Here is a 15,271-nt window from a genome sequence, read left to right as displayed (position 1 = left end):
CTGTTTCCCTTACTCTTCTGTGTTTCTGTGCCCTATTCTACCTCCTCTTTGCCTCCTCTTTACTGTTTCTTCTCTCAGGTTGGTTCTTCACACAAAAACTTACACCGGAAATGATTTTTTTTTTCCCCTAGAATGTTCTAACTTTAAAACGTTTAATTCACTGTTAGCTGTGCATGCCGTGCACATTGTGATGAGCCATTGTTTGTTTTTACAACAAAATTCCAGCTAAAACGTGCAATCTGTCATCTCAGTGATACAAAAGCAGAAGCCTGCCTTCACAGCTTTACTGACTGCCCTTGAGGCTCCCCTTTCCCAGACCAGACGGTGTTCCAGAAGTAACATATGGAGCCTCTTGGAACAGGGTGGTAGTTGACTCCTCTCAGCGTCACAGCCTAGTGATCCATATTTGGCATGAGTCTGTCTCAGATAATCTTACTCGTAACTCTCTTGCCTCTGAAGGGGAGAGAAGGGCACTGGAGCAGAAATCAAGCATTTATTAAACCGTATTTCATAAAAGCTATCTTGTGGGTCTGAATGCTTAGGGCTTGTTTCCCATTTATGCGAAGGCTACACTATACAGCACTGTGGCAGAAGGGTTTTAGTTGTGGGAGCAGATTGCATTTAATGTTGTTTCTCTTGCCAGATGGGTACAGAGTGGCTTTAGGGTTGTGAAAAAGCTTAGTAGTAGTAGTAGTGTCCTAGGGATCATGTTATACGTGTTCACATGTTTCCATTTGGGTTTTGTATGTCCTGTTTAGGGTGATGTGTTGTCCTTAAGTCAGTTTGGTTTGGAGCTCCCCTAAAAAGTGTGTGTTTTATGTTTGGTTGATATAGATAGTAGGTGAAAAATGTGTGAACTGTGCTTAGTAAGTGCTGAAAGATGTGTGGCAAGCTGCTTGCTATGAAAGGTGCTCAGATGTGGCAGGAGTTCCCTTTGTGTTGTTTCGGCTTCTGTGATTGTTTCTACTGTGTTAAGAAGACGTACGCTGAGTTTAGGGCCCTCATGTGGTGTTTGTTCTGGACCCAGGGGCGCTCTGCAGCCTTAGCTTTCACAGGAGGTGATGCATGACTGCTGTGAAGAAATGAGCAAGGGAGGAATGTGATGTTTAAGATGAGGGTGTAATGGCTATTACACTAGGGTAGCAGTGATAGCATACCAACAGTCTGGTTCAAGGCTGCTGGCTTTTACAGCATGGTTAACGGTTTTCTTTTCTCAAATGTTTTCTTTCATGATGCTCTTGAGTGCTGTGGGGAGATGATACTGGCCATGGAAGCCGCTTTTTTTTTTTCTGAATGAATGTGTGTGTCTGTGCTTTGTTTGACTTGGCAGTTTTGAAACAGGTAACACTTGGGTGGTGTCGTGCTCGTAGATATATTTGTCAGCAACCCGTGTAGTGGGTAATCATTCAGGCAGTCTGGAGGGCCAGTACCTAGTAAGTCAAGTGAGAACATTGAGAAGTGCTTGTTTGGTGAGTATGCTGGTTGCTTTTACAGTATCTCTGTGGTAAGGTGAGGTGAAGAGAGTGACCGGTGAGTTTGTACTCAGAACCAGAGACAGATGGATATTAAATGTGGAAGGGAAAGATGAAGCTGCCTAATACAGGAGAGAGCTTAAAAAGAGGGGGGTGGGGAGTGTGAGCTGGAAGCTTGTAAATTGAATGGCTTAACAGCGGTAAATACCTTGCATGCATCTGCGTTTGATAAGGCCAGTTTTGTTAACAACTCTTACCTTGCTTTGCTTTGAAAATCCTGAGGGATAAGCCCCCGCTTTGAAATAAATTCCAGAACCTCATTGCTGTAATTGCGTATTCGTATCCAGGGAATCTGTATGAAGGATTTAAATGTGTATAAACACTGAACAGGGAAATGAGAATAAAAGGGTTCTTTTAACGTTTTCCTGTTTAAATAGAATGGCCCATATGAAATGCATTAGAAAAAGCACTTCGAAGGTAGAACTAGCTGTTTGAAAAGAACAAACATATATGCCCCCCTCCCAAAAAAACCCCAAAACTAAAAAAAACAAAAAAACCCAAACCTAAGCTATTGGAAGAAGGGGTTTCTGTACTGGTTGGTCTGGGTATGTGACTGCGTGATATTCAAGGCCCCACTTTCGGATGTTGCTGTGAGCCCCTCGGATCTCAAGGATTTGTCATTCTGTCCAACAAGTGAGTCGAACTAAAGTATTTACTGCTACTACCTGTGCAGTTACCAAGCCCCTGCCTACTCCTTGGAAACAGGAGACAAGTCAAAAACCATTTTGTGCTCCTGGTTCTGTGCAGGGCTTTATTGCTTTTGACCTCTGGGAAACTTAAGTGGGCATACATGTACTTTATTAACTTAGCTACCTCTGAGGCAGCCTCTGTGGCTCAGTTACCTGGGAGGTGTGGCTGTTATCCTTTCCTGTTTCAGTTATTTAGTTTGCATCCTCTCTGAGACCATTATTCCAGGAAAGGAGAAAACTTTTTTACATCTTCCTCTTAGACCAGCCCTGTGAGCACCTTTCAAGTTTTGCAGTGCTCTTAAGGTGGTTTCTAGAATGCTGCAGAGAGATCAGGAAACATATATAAAAGATCTTTTGTATACTTCCTGAAAGAGAAATTTTGATTTTTAATATCGATGTAGACATTTTGAGTGCAAGTCACATTTATGTATCTGTCACTGAATGAAAGAAAACATGATTGTACCTCATATACTGGTAAAATTGTCTGAGAAGCTTATTCATGCAAAAATACTTGTGCTGTAGTGCTGTCTAGGTTACTAAGATGTAGCACGTTCAGTTGCCCAAGCTTAGTGCTGCCATGAGGCTTCTTGGGGAAGGCACTTGGTTTCTTCCAAGGCTGACAGAAGTTATGTATAATTTTAAAAGAAAATTATGAGTTAGCAGCTTGAAGCAGGTCTTACTCTTTCAACCTTTTTCATACTTCTTCCTGTAGCACAAGGCTCCTTTCCAGTCTGTCATTCTCATTCCACTTGTTCTCTCTCTCACCTAGAAAATACAGAGCTGTCATGTTGCTGCGGTTGCTGTCAAAATGCTGCCACTTTCCTCCTGGATTTTGAAATGAAATCCTGACTTACTGTGCCTAGTTCAGTCCAGTCCCCTCCCCCTTTGCGCTTTTCTTCCACTCGAGGGTTCTCCTTTGCACAGTCTTGCTGTATTGATGATGGTTAAAGAAACTGGAGATCAGGTTGGTTTTGTTGTAGATGGTTGTGGGAGTTAGCAGCTGCCAGCACATCTGTTTTGTGTGTAAAAGGTGTTTTTTACCTTAAAATAATTTTTTGAAAATTTATTTTCCAGTATCGGCTTAAATTGTGCTTTAGGGGCAGTTGAAATGCGACCATTCATTGAAACAATTGGAAAATGTACAACAGCCTACATCATCTGTTACCCCAACGCAGGTGTGTTGGTGCGCATGTTGCTATGCTTACAGGTGGATGAAATGTAACTAAACCATTCCATCTCATTAGCAATAACAAACAGAGTTGAATTAGCCTGAAACGGTGATTGTTTTTACAATTGAAAAGAGATTAATAATATTTTAAATTTTAAATAGCTGAAAGTAACTGTTGCTTGTTCTGTGACAGTGAACCCAGAATGTTGTCTTGCATGATTAATAATCTATTGAGTAATGATTGCAAGGTTGATGAGCCATTTTAGTCCTTATACAAGTGTTGCTACTTTAAATGTGTCTTTTATGGAATTTAGTTCTGTTCTTGTGGGCTTCAAACAAATTGTAATACTAGAAAAATTATGTTTCAAGGTCTTCCCAATACTTTTGGTGGTTATGATGAAACTCCAGAAGTGACTGCCAAGCATATAAAGGTATGAAATTTTTCTTGTGAATGTGTCATATCTGACGTACTAGTAGACAAAAATTCTTTGCTTGTATTTTATGTGTATTTGTTACAGTACTGTGGTGTGTGTTTTTTCCTCAGATGACTCTGTATGTCATTTGGATTGTTTATTAGGCAATTTGCTGAATGATAGTGCTTTTGGGATACAAGGTTAGGAAAAACTACTTAGGAAAACCTTAATTACTTTCATGTCCTACACTAAGTAGCTTTCCTGCAGCTTGATCTGTGGATGTTACTAATTTGCACTCCTGTGTTCTTACTTTTACATTTGGGAACTGTTGAAAAAGCTGAGCGGTTTTTATGAATTGGCAGAATTTGAGAGTTGCGTGTATAGAAACCACTGATGGTGGTGGTGTTGCAGTGCAGGGTGTCCTTCCACGTGCCACTTCATCTGTGCAGGACAGAACTGTGTGGCTGGAGCTGCAGTGTGTCAGCGAGAACACAGTATCTGCTGCATGTTAATTCCCTTTTATAATACAGTATGACTAGTCTTTGATACTCATCCAAGTTTTCACCTGGGGCTACAGTATAAAATAGGCCAGTTTCAAATGTAGTTTCCTAAAATTAGGTATTGAAATTGCTGGTTAGCCTTGGGAATCCAGATCTCAAACAAATCCTAAAAGGAAGAAATAGTACTGATGTTTTTTAATTTATTTTTTTTTCTTGCGATCCCCTGAATTTCTTAACATATGGAGAAAAGATATATAAAAATATATATCTAAAATATATATATATAAAAGATACCTTTATTAACTTGAAACAAAATTCTTTTTCCTTCCCTTTTACAGAATTTTGCTTTGGATGGTTTGGTCAACATAGTTGGAGGTTGCTGTGGTACTACCCCAGCACATATCAGGTACCTCATGAGCTACAACTTCAGGTGCACTGGGAAGTAGATTAAGTGCTGCTTCTGTGGAGCAATATTCCATGGTTTGTCTTACAGTTTGCTGAAAAGATGGATCACTTGAATGCCAATAGCGGCAATGTACGGAGTAGAAATAACCTGGCTTTCATAGCCACGTGTATCATGAAGAATGAGTAGAGGCATGATTCAAACAAGGATTATTCCTCTCCTGATTTGTCATCTGAAATTGTTTCAGAATTACTTCTCCCTCTTTACTGTTGGATAGAATAGACTTCCCATCTCTGTTCCCTCACGCCATACATTCTTTCTTTCTGGCCCTTTTAGCAACAAGGTGAAACTTAAGATTTCCTTTGATGGCAGAAGGAAGGAGAGTGTGTGGGTGTGGGGGGCAAATGTCTGAACAGGAGATCTGGGAACGTTGTATACTGGTGCTAGTCCTAGACAGTCAGAAGGAGCATTTCATATCTTTCTCACTGGAAGTAGGTCAGTGGGAAAACCTCCCTTTTTCACCTGGGCTTGGAAGAGAAGGGGCCATTGTGATTCATTTTTACCCTGATAGAAACGGGGAAGAGGTGGAATGTGAACATGTAGAGGACACCGTGCGTTGCTCCTGACTGGAGTGAAGAGAAAGTGAACGTGAACACCATGAATGCATTCTGGCATCTGAGAAACAACGTCTCAGCACAGAACAGTATTTGTCTCTTGTGTTTTTTTTTTTTTTTTGCTGTGATCAGCAATTGCTCAGCCCAGCAAATCATGAATATGGTAAGAGTCAGTGTGGTTGAGGACTGGTTCTGATATCCATCAAGTATCCCATTGGCATAGTATCTCACATTCTGTATTTGATAAATCTTCAACTTTGTACATTCCGTGCAAATAGCTACGATAGGATTTTCTGGGAGTATATTTTTACCTTTGGCCACACAAAGTGAAAGAAGCTAATTAGCCTTGTCTGCTATAGGGCTAAATTGGAGCTGTAGGTATATGTCTAGTATATTCTGTTTGAGTCTTGTCTGGAGTGGTTTAATTTTAATAGAAAACTTTGCTCTTTACTTTCCTCTTTCTGTAACTCAGGAAAATTGCCGAAGCTGTGAAATTCTGTAAGCCTCGCGTTCCACCTTCTCCCTCTCAAGGATACATGCTGTTGTCAGGTAAAATGGAGTGTAACAGTTTGAGCTTTATAACTCATGCAGCCTTCCTTTATAAATTTATTTGCTGTTTTCTGCTGATCAGAAAGGCGCTATGAATTTCTTATTCTACCTGAATCCAGCAAGCTTATGGATGTGTAACCAGATCTAAATCTTACTACTTTGGCCAAAGGCTTAATGGAACATTTTATTACAGTCTTGTATAATATAACCAAGCCAGCATATTTTACTCTCTAAGTCTAAGATACTTTATAATGGGGAGTGAGTATCTTTATCCTCACTTTGCAACAGGAGAGGGTTAAGCAGAGAGAGATCAAGTAATCTGACTGCTGTTGATGGCAGAGCTGGGATGACATCCTTGTTCACCTGCTGTGAGACAGCTGCCCTGTGTTGCCTCATATGTTGATCTAGTCATGCTGGGACAGTCTTCCAGCAATACATCCATGTCTAGAATGTCTTTTGTTTTAGCAAAGTCTGGATCTGTATGTTCCTCAGCCAGGCCTTCTTTTAAGCCTTTGGGACATGTATCCAAGTAAAACAGTACCTTCTTTTTGGGCTGGTATTTTAAGCTCAAAGTCAAATCAGTTCAGCATAAATTAAATAAATCATGGTTGGCCTGTGGTTTCATGTGTTAGCTTATTCCGTGCTGTTGTAAGGTTTGTTTGCCTCTGAGTTGCCTGCTACCCAAGGGTCCCACTTGGCTTGTTCCTCTGCATGTGAGTATGTGGTTAAGAGCTGACCATGTTTGTCAGTCAGTTCAGTGGGCTCCTTCTCTGGTAGTGGTGGAGTCATGAGATAACATAGTTGGAAGTTGAGAGAAGGTGTGTATGTGCATACACGTAGATGCCCAAAGAGTTGTAGCTTATGTCATTGTATATTGAACAAACTGGCTGTTATTTTTTGTGGGTCTGGTAAATTATTGACTGTCATTGAGGAAGGGTAGAAACCTTTGGCATATGTGTTGGAAGTTGTTTCATTACATTTCTTTGCTAGTTACTCATTAGATTTGTGCACATCATGATGTGATGAGAAATCGCTATTCTTGGAGAGAGACACCACTATTTCACAGTTTAGAAAAGGGCTTTTGTCTTTCTTACAGTTTTTTCTTTTCTGTTTTTACAAATATGTTCAAAAATATCTTTTTAAGGTCTGGAGCCATTCAGGATTGGGCCATATACCAACTTTGTTAATATTGGCGAACGCTGCAATGTTGCAGGATCACGGAAGTTTGCTAAGCTCATCATGGCAGGCAACTATGAAGTATACATTTTAACAATAATCTTTATAGCTAATGCTCTGATTTTTCATTGCTCCATTGCACTGTGTTATTAGTTGTTTGTTTTGCTGGCACAAAGCACTATTCTACTCCAGTTGCAAGAGCAGGAAAACAAGAAGAATTTACTTTCTCACCGTCCTTTCTGTGCTTACCAGCTCCTAATAAATTTGTAAGAAAGGTTTTACAACGCTTTTTTTTTTTTTTTTTGACAAGTGTGACAGGAAACATGACTTTCCATTTTGAATTAAGTTACACAGCTGATGATGGTTTAGAAAATGTCTTGGTCTGTGCTATATTTAGGGGTGGATTTACAGAGGAGGGAGGAAGGAAAGGGGGTGTAATTCCTCCTTCCAACATGTGGCGTACATCTGACTTGGGATGGATTGTGCCACTGTGCAACCCTCGCTCTCTTTCCCTCCCTTCTCCAATCCTGGTCAGCATTATGTTTATGTCTAATCTTTATGTACTTTGATCACTGGCTCCAGCATGCCACATGAGAATTGCTGCAGATGAAGTTGCTTAGAAGGTAATTGCTTTCTTGAAACAGCTAGGGGACAGAAATGAAAAGGCTGGAGTGCTCATTCTTACTCGTGTAAATTGTTACTGTAACATTCAAACAAATAGTAAAGTGACATTTCTTGAGAGCTGAGACTCTGCCCCAGAGTGTGCTCTGCTCTTCTAGTTGATGCAATCAAAATTAAAGCCTTTTTTTTTTTTTTTTTTTAGGAAGTCTGATTCTTAAGCTCTTAGAAGTTACAAAGCAGGTTAGACCTATTAAATAAAGAGAGCTTTACACGCAGGTTGTTAGGGACTGTGAGCAACTAAAAACCTTTTTTCTTCTTTGTCTCAGTCTGCAGAGTGACAAAAAAGAGAAAGCAAACAGACATAGGTGTTCAGATAATTATGTGGGCTGGAGGGAAAACTTTTAATATTTCCTTCCTAGCCCTTGGTGATTATTCTGCAGCTGGGAAAAATGCCGAACAACCTGCAAAAATTAAGTACTCTGTGTTATAAAACAGCAGAGCTTGTGATGCGAGACCCTTATTTCATACCATCACAGAGACTGTTTTCCTGTAATCTTGTGCAGTCAGAACTCCTTGTTGCCATGCAAATCTTAAATCATTCAATTAAGCATATGACCAATGGTCTAAAATCACTGGCACTGCCAGCACATTAGGTCTCTGGTGTCATGTTTTTGTGAACAAATTAGTTATCAGTTGTGCCCTACTAACAACTTTTGTATGTTGTTGTACATCACAGACCATTTGCTTATTCTTTTATGGACTGTCTTATAAATTTTTAAATTTTTGGCTGCATGCTTATTTTGGAGAAGTGAAATGTTATCCTGAGAATGACTAGGCTTTTTTCTACTGATTGTTGTTTTGCTTTTTTACTTTCTTCATTAGGAAGCCCTGAGTGTAGCCAAATTGCAAGTTGAGATGGGGGCCCAGGTTCTTGACATCAATATGGATGATGGGATGCTGGATGGCCTTGCTGCAATGACCAGATTTTGTAACTTGATTTCTTCAGAACCTGATATTGCAAAGGTTGTAACTGAGTCACTTCAAAGCACAATAAAGGATACTTTATTGAGTTGGAAATTGCCTTTCAGAAAATTTTGATATTGATTTATTTAGTAACCAGTTTAATAAGCAGATGTAGCTGTCCCCCAAGACGAAAAGGTACTGTAATAGGGAAGGCCTTTGGGGGAAACAGCTTTTAACATTCTATATCTGATTTCAGCTAAATATATTCCAGTCCTTTTCACTGGTTAGAAAAGCTGAATGCAGGTTTGTTTTGCAGCAGTTACGAGCCATAATCTATATATTGGCAGTGCGTAACAGTGTTGCTTTCCACAAAACTTAAAATTGCTATGTCTACAGGATGATTTTAAAAGATACTTCTGCAAAATGCATTCTCTAAAAATTACTAATTCAGAAACATAAGACAATACAAGGAGAAGTAGGGGTCTCTATATGATATGTGATGGAGTTGCCATAGAAGCTCTTGAGTTAAATTTGCTCTGAGTTTTGTATTTAAAGCAAAGTGAATCTACAGATACCATCTGTAAACTTATTCGTAAGTGCTGATTGCTGTTGTGTGCTTTTTTATGTCCAAATGGGCAAAGAGCATGTGGAACTCTTAATTCATAACTTGCATGTGTTCTCCTGGCTTACTCCTCTGTTATTTACAGGTGCCGTTATGCATTGACTCCTCAAATTTTTCAGTGATTGAAGCAGGTTTGAAATGTTGCCAAGGGAAATGCATTGTAAACAGCATCAGTCTGAAGGAAGGTGAGGAAGATTTTTTGGAGAAAGCAAGGAAAATTAAGTTGTATGGAGCAGCTGTGGTTGTCATGGCTTTTGATGAAATAGGGCAGGTGAGTGTCGCTTTAAAGGAGCACAAGGCTTTCTTACTCTTGTGCGAGACAAAGTTGCTTTGTTTCATTGACACAGGTGACTCAAAGATGTCTGTATAGTCTTAGCAATAGTTTTGAGCCTGATATGTAAACATTTCTTATGGTGCTCACATTCGAGGAATTAAGTACTGCTCTAAGTGTAGCTCTGCTAGCACGAGAGTGTGTCTCTTGCTATTCAGCCATGCTGAACTCTTCCTTCCTTCGTAGAATATTTTTTTAGTTCAGAAGCTGAGTTTTACGTGAGAGTGGAATCTTTATGAATTGATTTAGTTATGTCAAAAAATACATATTAAACTTTGCATAGGATGATGAAATGTTGGGGAACAAAATTGTTTTTAATGAGTTGAGTCAAAACTCCAGGTACAGGTGTGGTGATATTTTTAATACAAAATTCTTATATATAATCCTTTTCTAATATTCATGATATCCAGATTCTCAGTCTTGAATCACTGGAACCATAAATGATTTCTGAGGGGTTTATTTTTTATGTTGTCTGTAAGTTTCATGTCAGAATTCATTTTCTCCTCTAGGCAACAGAAACAGAAACCAAGATTGCAATCTGTTCCAGAGCTTACCACCTCCTTGTGGAAGAAGTGCACTTCAATCCAAATGATATAATATTCGACCCTAATATTTTGACCATAGGAACTGGAATGGAAGAACATAACCTGTATGCCATGAATTTTATCAATGCTACTAAAACCATAAAAGTGAGTTGTAAGCTTATTTGAACTTGAAGTATTTTGCTGAGGTTACTTAAAAACCCAAACCACCACAAAACAAAAACACCCGCATCCCCAAACAACAACAAAACACTGCTGCAAAATGATACACATTTTAAATTAGCAAGGGGGGGACTATGCCTCTGAAGTGCAACCGTTCACCGGTATTGCTCTATTTCCAGTAGAAGAACTTCAAATAGTTCTATAAATATATTTAAATCCATTATATCTACTGTAGATATACTATGTTAACTAAATGAGGTAACAATCACATTCATGTTCTGGCTAAAAGGACCTCTTTGAAGGTACATGAAAGCTGTCTTTTTAAATTAATAAAATTTCCACTACTATGGAAGAGATTTGTGCAACAACCTGACATTTTATTTAGCCAAAATGTGTGTAAGGAAGTACAGCAGTGAAGAGAATCACTGAATACAGCCAAGGCAGCCACACTGTTGTGTTTCACAAGGCACCTTGATTGGTCTAGAGGTGCTCTGTCAGTAGCAGTCTGGGGCTTGAACACCCCACAGGCTATTTTGTCACAACAAGGCTTCTGGAAGGGAGGGTGCACCCTTGAGGTTCACTGCTCAGCTACAGCCTGCTCCTGAGACATGAAAGCAGGCAGGTCGGCTGCTCCCATTTCCAGAGGAGTTGGGGGATGGAAGAGCCATAAGTAGGTCTGCATGGGGAAAATCTGGAATGCTGCTGTGGGGAGGACTGATAGGTTTAGAATAGCACCTATGACTATGGAAACCATGGTAGTTGCTTACACATGCCTAGGCTGGATCTTTCCTTGTATCTTTTTCTACAGAGATTTGAATTGCTTTTTATGAATTTGAGTACCTTAGAAGGATCTGGAACAGGGAAGAGAGAAAGGGTACACAGCCAATGCACCTCAGCTCAGGGGCCAGCTGTTTTATGGACTGAATGCTTTGCTTACGTTTCCTTCTTGGAAATCACTTTTCTAAAAAGCTATGTGTAATTCCTATAGGAAACACTACCAGGAGCCAGGATTAGTGGAGGTCTTTCCAATCTGTCTTTCTCCTTTCGAGGAATGGATGCCATTCGAGAAGCAATGCATGGGGTGTTCCTTTACCACGCAATTAAGGTATGATGTGCTTTTGCCTTCCATATGTTTGCACTTGGCAGCTGTGCAGTGCTATGTCTGACAGCCCTGGCTGGGGGATGTTTTGTATGTTGTTCTTTATGGTTTTTTTTCAGTATGGCATGGACATGGGAATTGTGAATGCTGGGAGTCTGCCAGTGTATGATGATATCCACAAGGAATTGCTACAGCTGTGTGAGAATCTGATCTGGAACAAAGATCCTGATGCGACAGAGAAACTTTTACATTATGCTCAGGTAACTTCCAATTTTAAGCTTGAATAGTAGTTAGCTTAGCACCTGGGCTTTTAACACCTCCCTGCTCACCATAGGTAGAACAGCCTATAAACTGGATATGTCAATCTAACAGTGGGTGTTAGAAGTTACTAATGATACTATAAGTGGTTCAGTTATTAATGTAGAATAAAATTTCATAGGTGCCTTGAAATATCCTGCACCAGAGTTCTTCATATGCTTCAGGAGACCAAGCTGCACAGGCGTTCTTTTTTAAAAAAAACCCCACCCAATAACAATAAGAAGCAAAACATCCCAACTGAACTCCTCCTCCCTGCCCCCCCCAAACCAAAAAAACCCTCACAAGCAGACAAAACCCAAACAAGAACCGGAAAAGGCCAACCCACAACTGAAGCAAATCTTGGTGCTGGAGCTGAATTGACAAGCGCACTGTGGGAGACATAGTAAACCTGTCTCTCTGGTGGTAGTGGTTTGCTTGGAGTATATGTAAAAGGTGAAGTAGTTGTTTGCAGTTCCTGACTGTGCCATGGACTTCCAGTTCGTGTGACTCACATCAAGAGTGAGAATCAGCTATTTAGTGTTTTTGAGGTGCTGTAATGATGGTGGTGGTAAAAGACAAAGATTACACACCTGAAAGTTTCCAGATTATCAGCCATAAGACGACTGGTGAAATCCTGTTCTGAACAGAACATAACAGCAAAAATCTCTCTGGGTTAGGTGGCTCTTAGATTTAAGCGCACAAAGTTTGCATGCTGTCATGATTTAACCTCAGCCAGCAACTAAGCCCCACACAGCTGCTTGCTCACTCCCCCTGGTGGGATGGGGGAGAGAATTGGAAGAGTAAGAGTGAGAAAACTTGTGGGTTGAGACAGTTTAACAGGTAAAGCAAAAGTTGTGCACACAAGCAAAGCAAAACAAGGAATTCATTCACTGCTTCCCATCAGCAGGCAGGTGTTCAGCCATCTCCAGGACAGCAGGGCTCCATCACGCATCACGGTTACTTGGGAAGACAAACACCTTCACTCTGAACGTCCCCCCCTTCTTCCTTCTGCCCCAGCTTTATATGCTGAGCATGACGCCATATGGTGTGGAATATCCCTTTGGTCAGTCGGGGTCAGCTGTCCCAGCTGTGTCCCCTTCTAACTTCTTGTGCACCCCCAGCCTACTCACCAGTGGAGTGGTATGAGAGGCAGAAAAGGCCTTGACTCTGTGTCAGCACTGCTTAGCAGTAACAAAAACATCCCTGTATTATCAATGCTGTTTTCAGCCCAAATCCAAACCATAGCCCCATAGTAGCTACTATGAAGAAAATTAAGTCTGTCCCAGCCGAAACCGGCATACATGCCCGTTTTGTAGCTCCTGAAGGTATTAGTTCTGTGCACAGCTTCATTTGGTTTGTAGTTTACCCAGTGGTGATGTGTGCTTTTTAGGAACAATGGCAACATGTTAAAAACCAGTACAGGAAGACTCTCCCTATCCCTTGTGCTTAGGCTACTTTAGATGGTACTCCTAGTGTCTAAGCAGTTCGCCTGGGAGTGATCTTGTCTGTAAGCAGAGTTTTACCATTAGGGTATTCAGGGTTTCATAAAGAGGAAGAAAAAAAAAAAGAAGGGGAATTAGAAAGGGATTGCTTAAGCAGTGTTTCTGCAGAAGGCAGAATGTGAATTTAAATGGAGCATGAAAAGTAGAAATGGAAGTGGATGACAACTCCTTCTAGGTCTAGAAGTATGGGAAGCCATGGTTGGAATCTCTGCCCTTATTCATGGTGGTAGTTTTATTGTGTGAGTAAAACAGCCCCCAGTTGTAGAAAAGAGAGACACTCTTGATTCAAAACATGTTTAAAAGCTCTATTAAAATTTAACATAAAATATTACAACTTTCAGGTTTTCACTGGAGGTAAGCATCCTGATTTGGATTTCATCTTGGCTCTGGACAAATGTGAGAGTCCAAATGGATAGTCACTTACAACCAATGAGAAGGATTCTTACGTAAGGCTTTGGAGTTTGAGGCATATTTCAAAATATTTATTCAGACCTTCCTCTGATATAGTGGAATTGAATGGCTCTAAGTTCTTTTGTCTAAAGGGTTTTTTTTTTAACACAAAAGTGTATTTGTTAGTCAGTAAGTGCATTTGTTCTTTTTATTTCCAATTACTGCAGTTTATTCTGCACACAGAACATAGAATGTGCAGTCCCTTTTCAAGTATCGCACCTCTAATAGAGCGCCAGTGAAGTTTCCTCCTAGTTCCTTCAGGTAATAGTAATGTACCTTGCTAGTCGTTTGAATACTAGGCCTCTGGGGAAAAATGAGGAACTTAATCCTTGTAGATTTAGGAGACCAGTTTTCATTTGAAGTTTGAGATTAAAAAAACATTTTCTATAAAGTGTATAGTTGCCAACATTCTCAAACTGAAACTTTGTCCCATTTATGGCAATGGGAGTTGTGCTTCCAAAGGCAGGCTTTTTCATCCTCAGCATGCAGTGCAATCATCCTGTTTTTAAAGGTCTGCATGTAGTGCTTGCTTCCCCACCCTACAGCTTCATGGGTTATTTTTAGCTTGGAATGGTTCCCTTGCTAAAGTGTCTGGCCAGAGGTGGAGGAGTGCTTTGTACCTTTTCGTTGAATCACAGAAGGGCTGAGGTGGGAAGGGACCTCTGGAGATCATTAAGTACAACCCCTGTGCTCAGAGCAGGGTCAGCAAGAGCAGGTTGCTCAGGGCTGTGTCCAGTTGGGTTTTTAATATAACTAAGGATGGAGACTCTATAACCTCTCTGGGCAACATTTTCCTCCTTCTTTCATTCCCTTTGTAGAAACTAGACCTATAAGTGGAATAAAGTTTGGCAATGAGAAGCTGTGAAGTTAGCTAACATTCGTATAAACATGTATGAAAACTTGTTCTGGTTGCTCTTCTCATGAGCGAGATCTTGTTTCCATGACTTTTCCTGTGGCTCTATCTTTAAAAACTTGCTGATGAGCGCTCAAAAGTATAGGAGGTTTGTAAGGACCGAAACATGTCAGATTATGTGGAATAACCGAGGGGGGAAAAGAAATGACTTGCCTGATGTGTGGTGGTTGAAGTAATGGATAGCATGGTCTTCCACGAGCCTTCCTGGGGTGGGTGCTTATGAGCTTTCTTGCATTGTGAAGCCCTTTTGGTCTTTGCATTCATAGGAAAGGGGAGTGTGAGGCAAAGGGACTATGTGAGGGTTTGGGACGGACTGTGTGCATGAGAAACAGTAGTTCTGTAGGCCGCATAATTGAAAACGCATCTGTGATATGGAATAACATAATCTATTCCAGCAGAAACTGAATTAGTGCCAAATCAATTAGAATTTTAAAATTAAGTGTAGTGTGTGGGCCAGGAATCAATTTAAATTATGTTCCCAGAAGTAAAACCCTTAGGATTAGTCATTTCATCATTTTTAAGAGCATGAAAATTATTAAACTGCTCCCTCTTTTTTCTTTTTTTCTTTTTTTTTTTTTTTTTTTTTTTTTTTTTTTTGCTTTTACTTGTACTTTTTTTTTTTTTTTTTTTTTTTACTTTGTTTTGTTTACATCTTCATTGAGGTCTATACTCTTTGGGATGTAGACCCCCTAAGTGTCTGTGGTACATCACAGGTGTTTGCAATA

At 40.2% G+C, this 15,271-nt stretch overlaps 1 protein-coding gene across 1 annotated transcript in view; it reads left to right on the top strand.

Annotated features, from left to right (window-relative positions):
- Window positions 1-15,271, top strand: part of MTR (5-methyltetrahydrofolate-homocysteine methyltransferase) — a 56,260-nt gene that overhangs the window by 15,055 nt on the left and 25,934 nt on the right. Inside the window, exons 9-18 of the mRNA XM_068400126.1 lie at window positions 3,296-3,396; window positions 3,759-3,820; window positions 4,641-4,708; window positions 5,792-5,868; window positions 7,013-7,125; window positions 8,548-8,688; window positions 9,336-9,521; window positions 10,091-10,270; window positions 11,274-11,390; window positions 11,504-11,644. Of these exons, the coding sequence (XP_068256227.1) occupies window positions 3,296-3,396; window positions 3,759-3,820; window positions 4,641-4,708; window positions 5,792-5,868; window positions 7,013-7,125; window positions 8,548-8,688; window positions 9,336-9,521; window positions 10,091-10,270; window positions 11,274-11,390; window positions 11,504-11,644 (1,186 nt within the window). The remainder of the gene's footprint in view (window positions 1-3,295; window positions 3,397-3,758; window positions 3,821-4,640; window positions 4,709-5,791; window positions 5,869-7,012; window positions 7,126-8,547; window positions 8,689-9,335; window positions 9,522-10,090; window positions 10,271-11,273; window positions 11,391-11,503; window positions 11,645-15,271) is intronic.

The sequence above is a fragment of the Nyctibius grandis genome, chromosome 1 (assembly GCF_013368605.1).
Source record: "Nyctibius grandis isolate bNycGra1 chromosome 1, bNycGra1.pri, whole genome shotgun sequence".
NCBI classification, from domain to species: Eukaryota; Metazoa; Chordata; class Aves; order Nyctibiiformes; family Nyctibiidae; genus Nyctibius; species Nyctibius grandis.
Note: the sequence above shows the minus strand (reverse complement) of the source record. Positions and strands in the feature narration are given on the sequence as shown.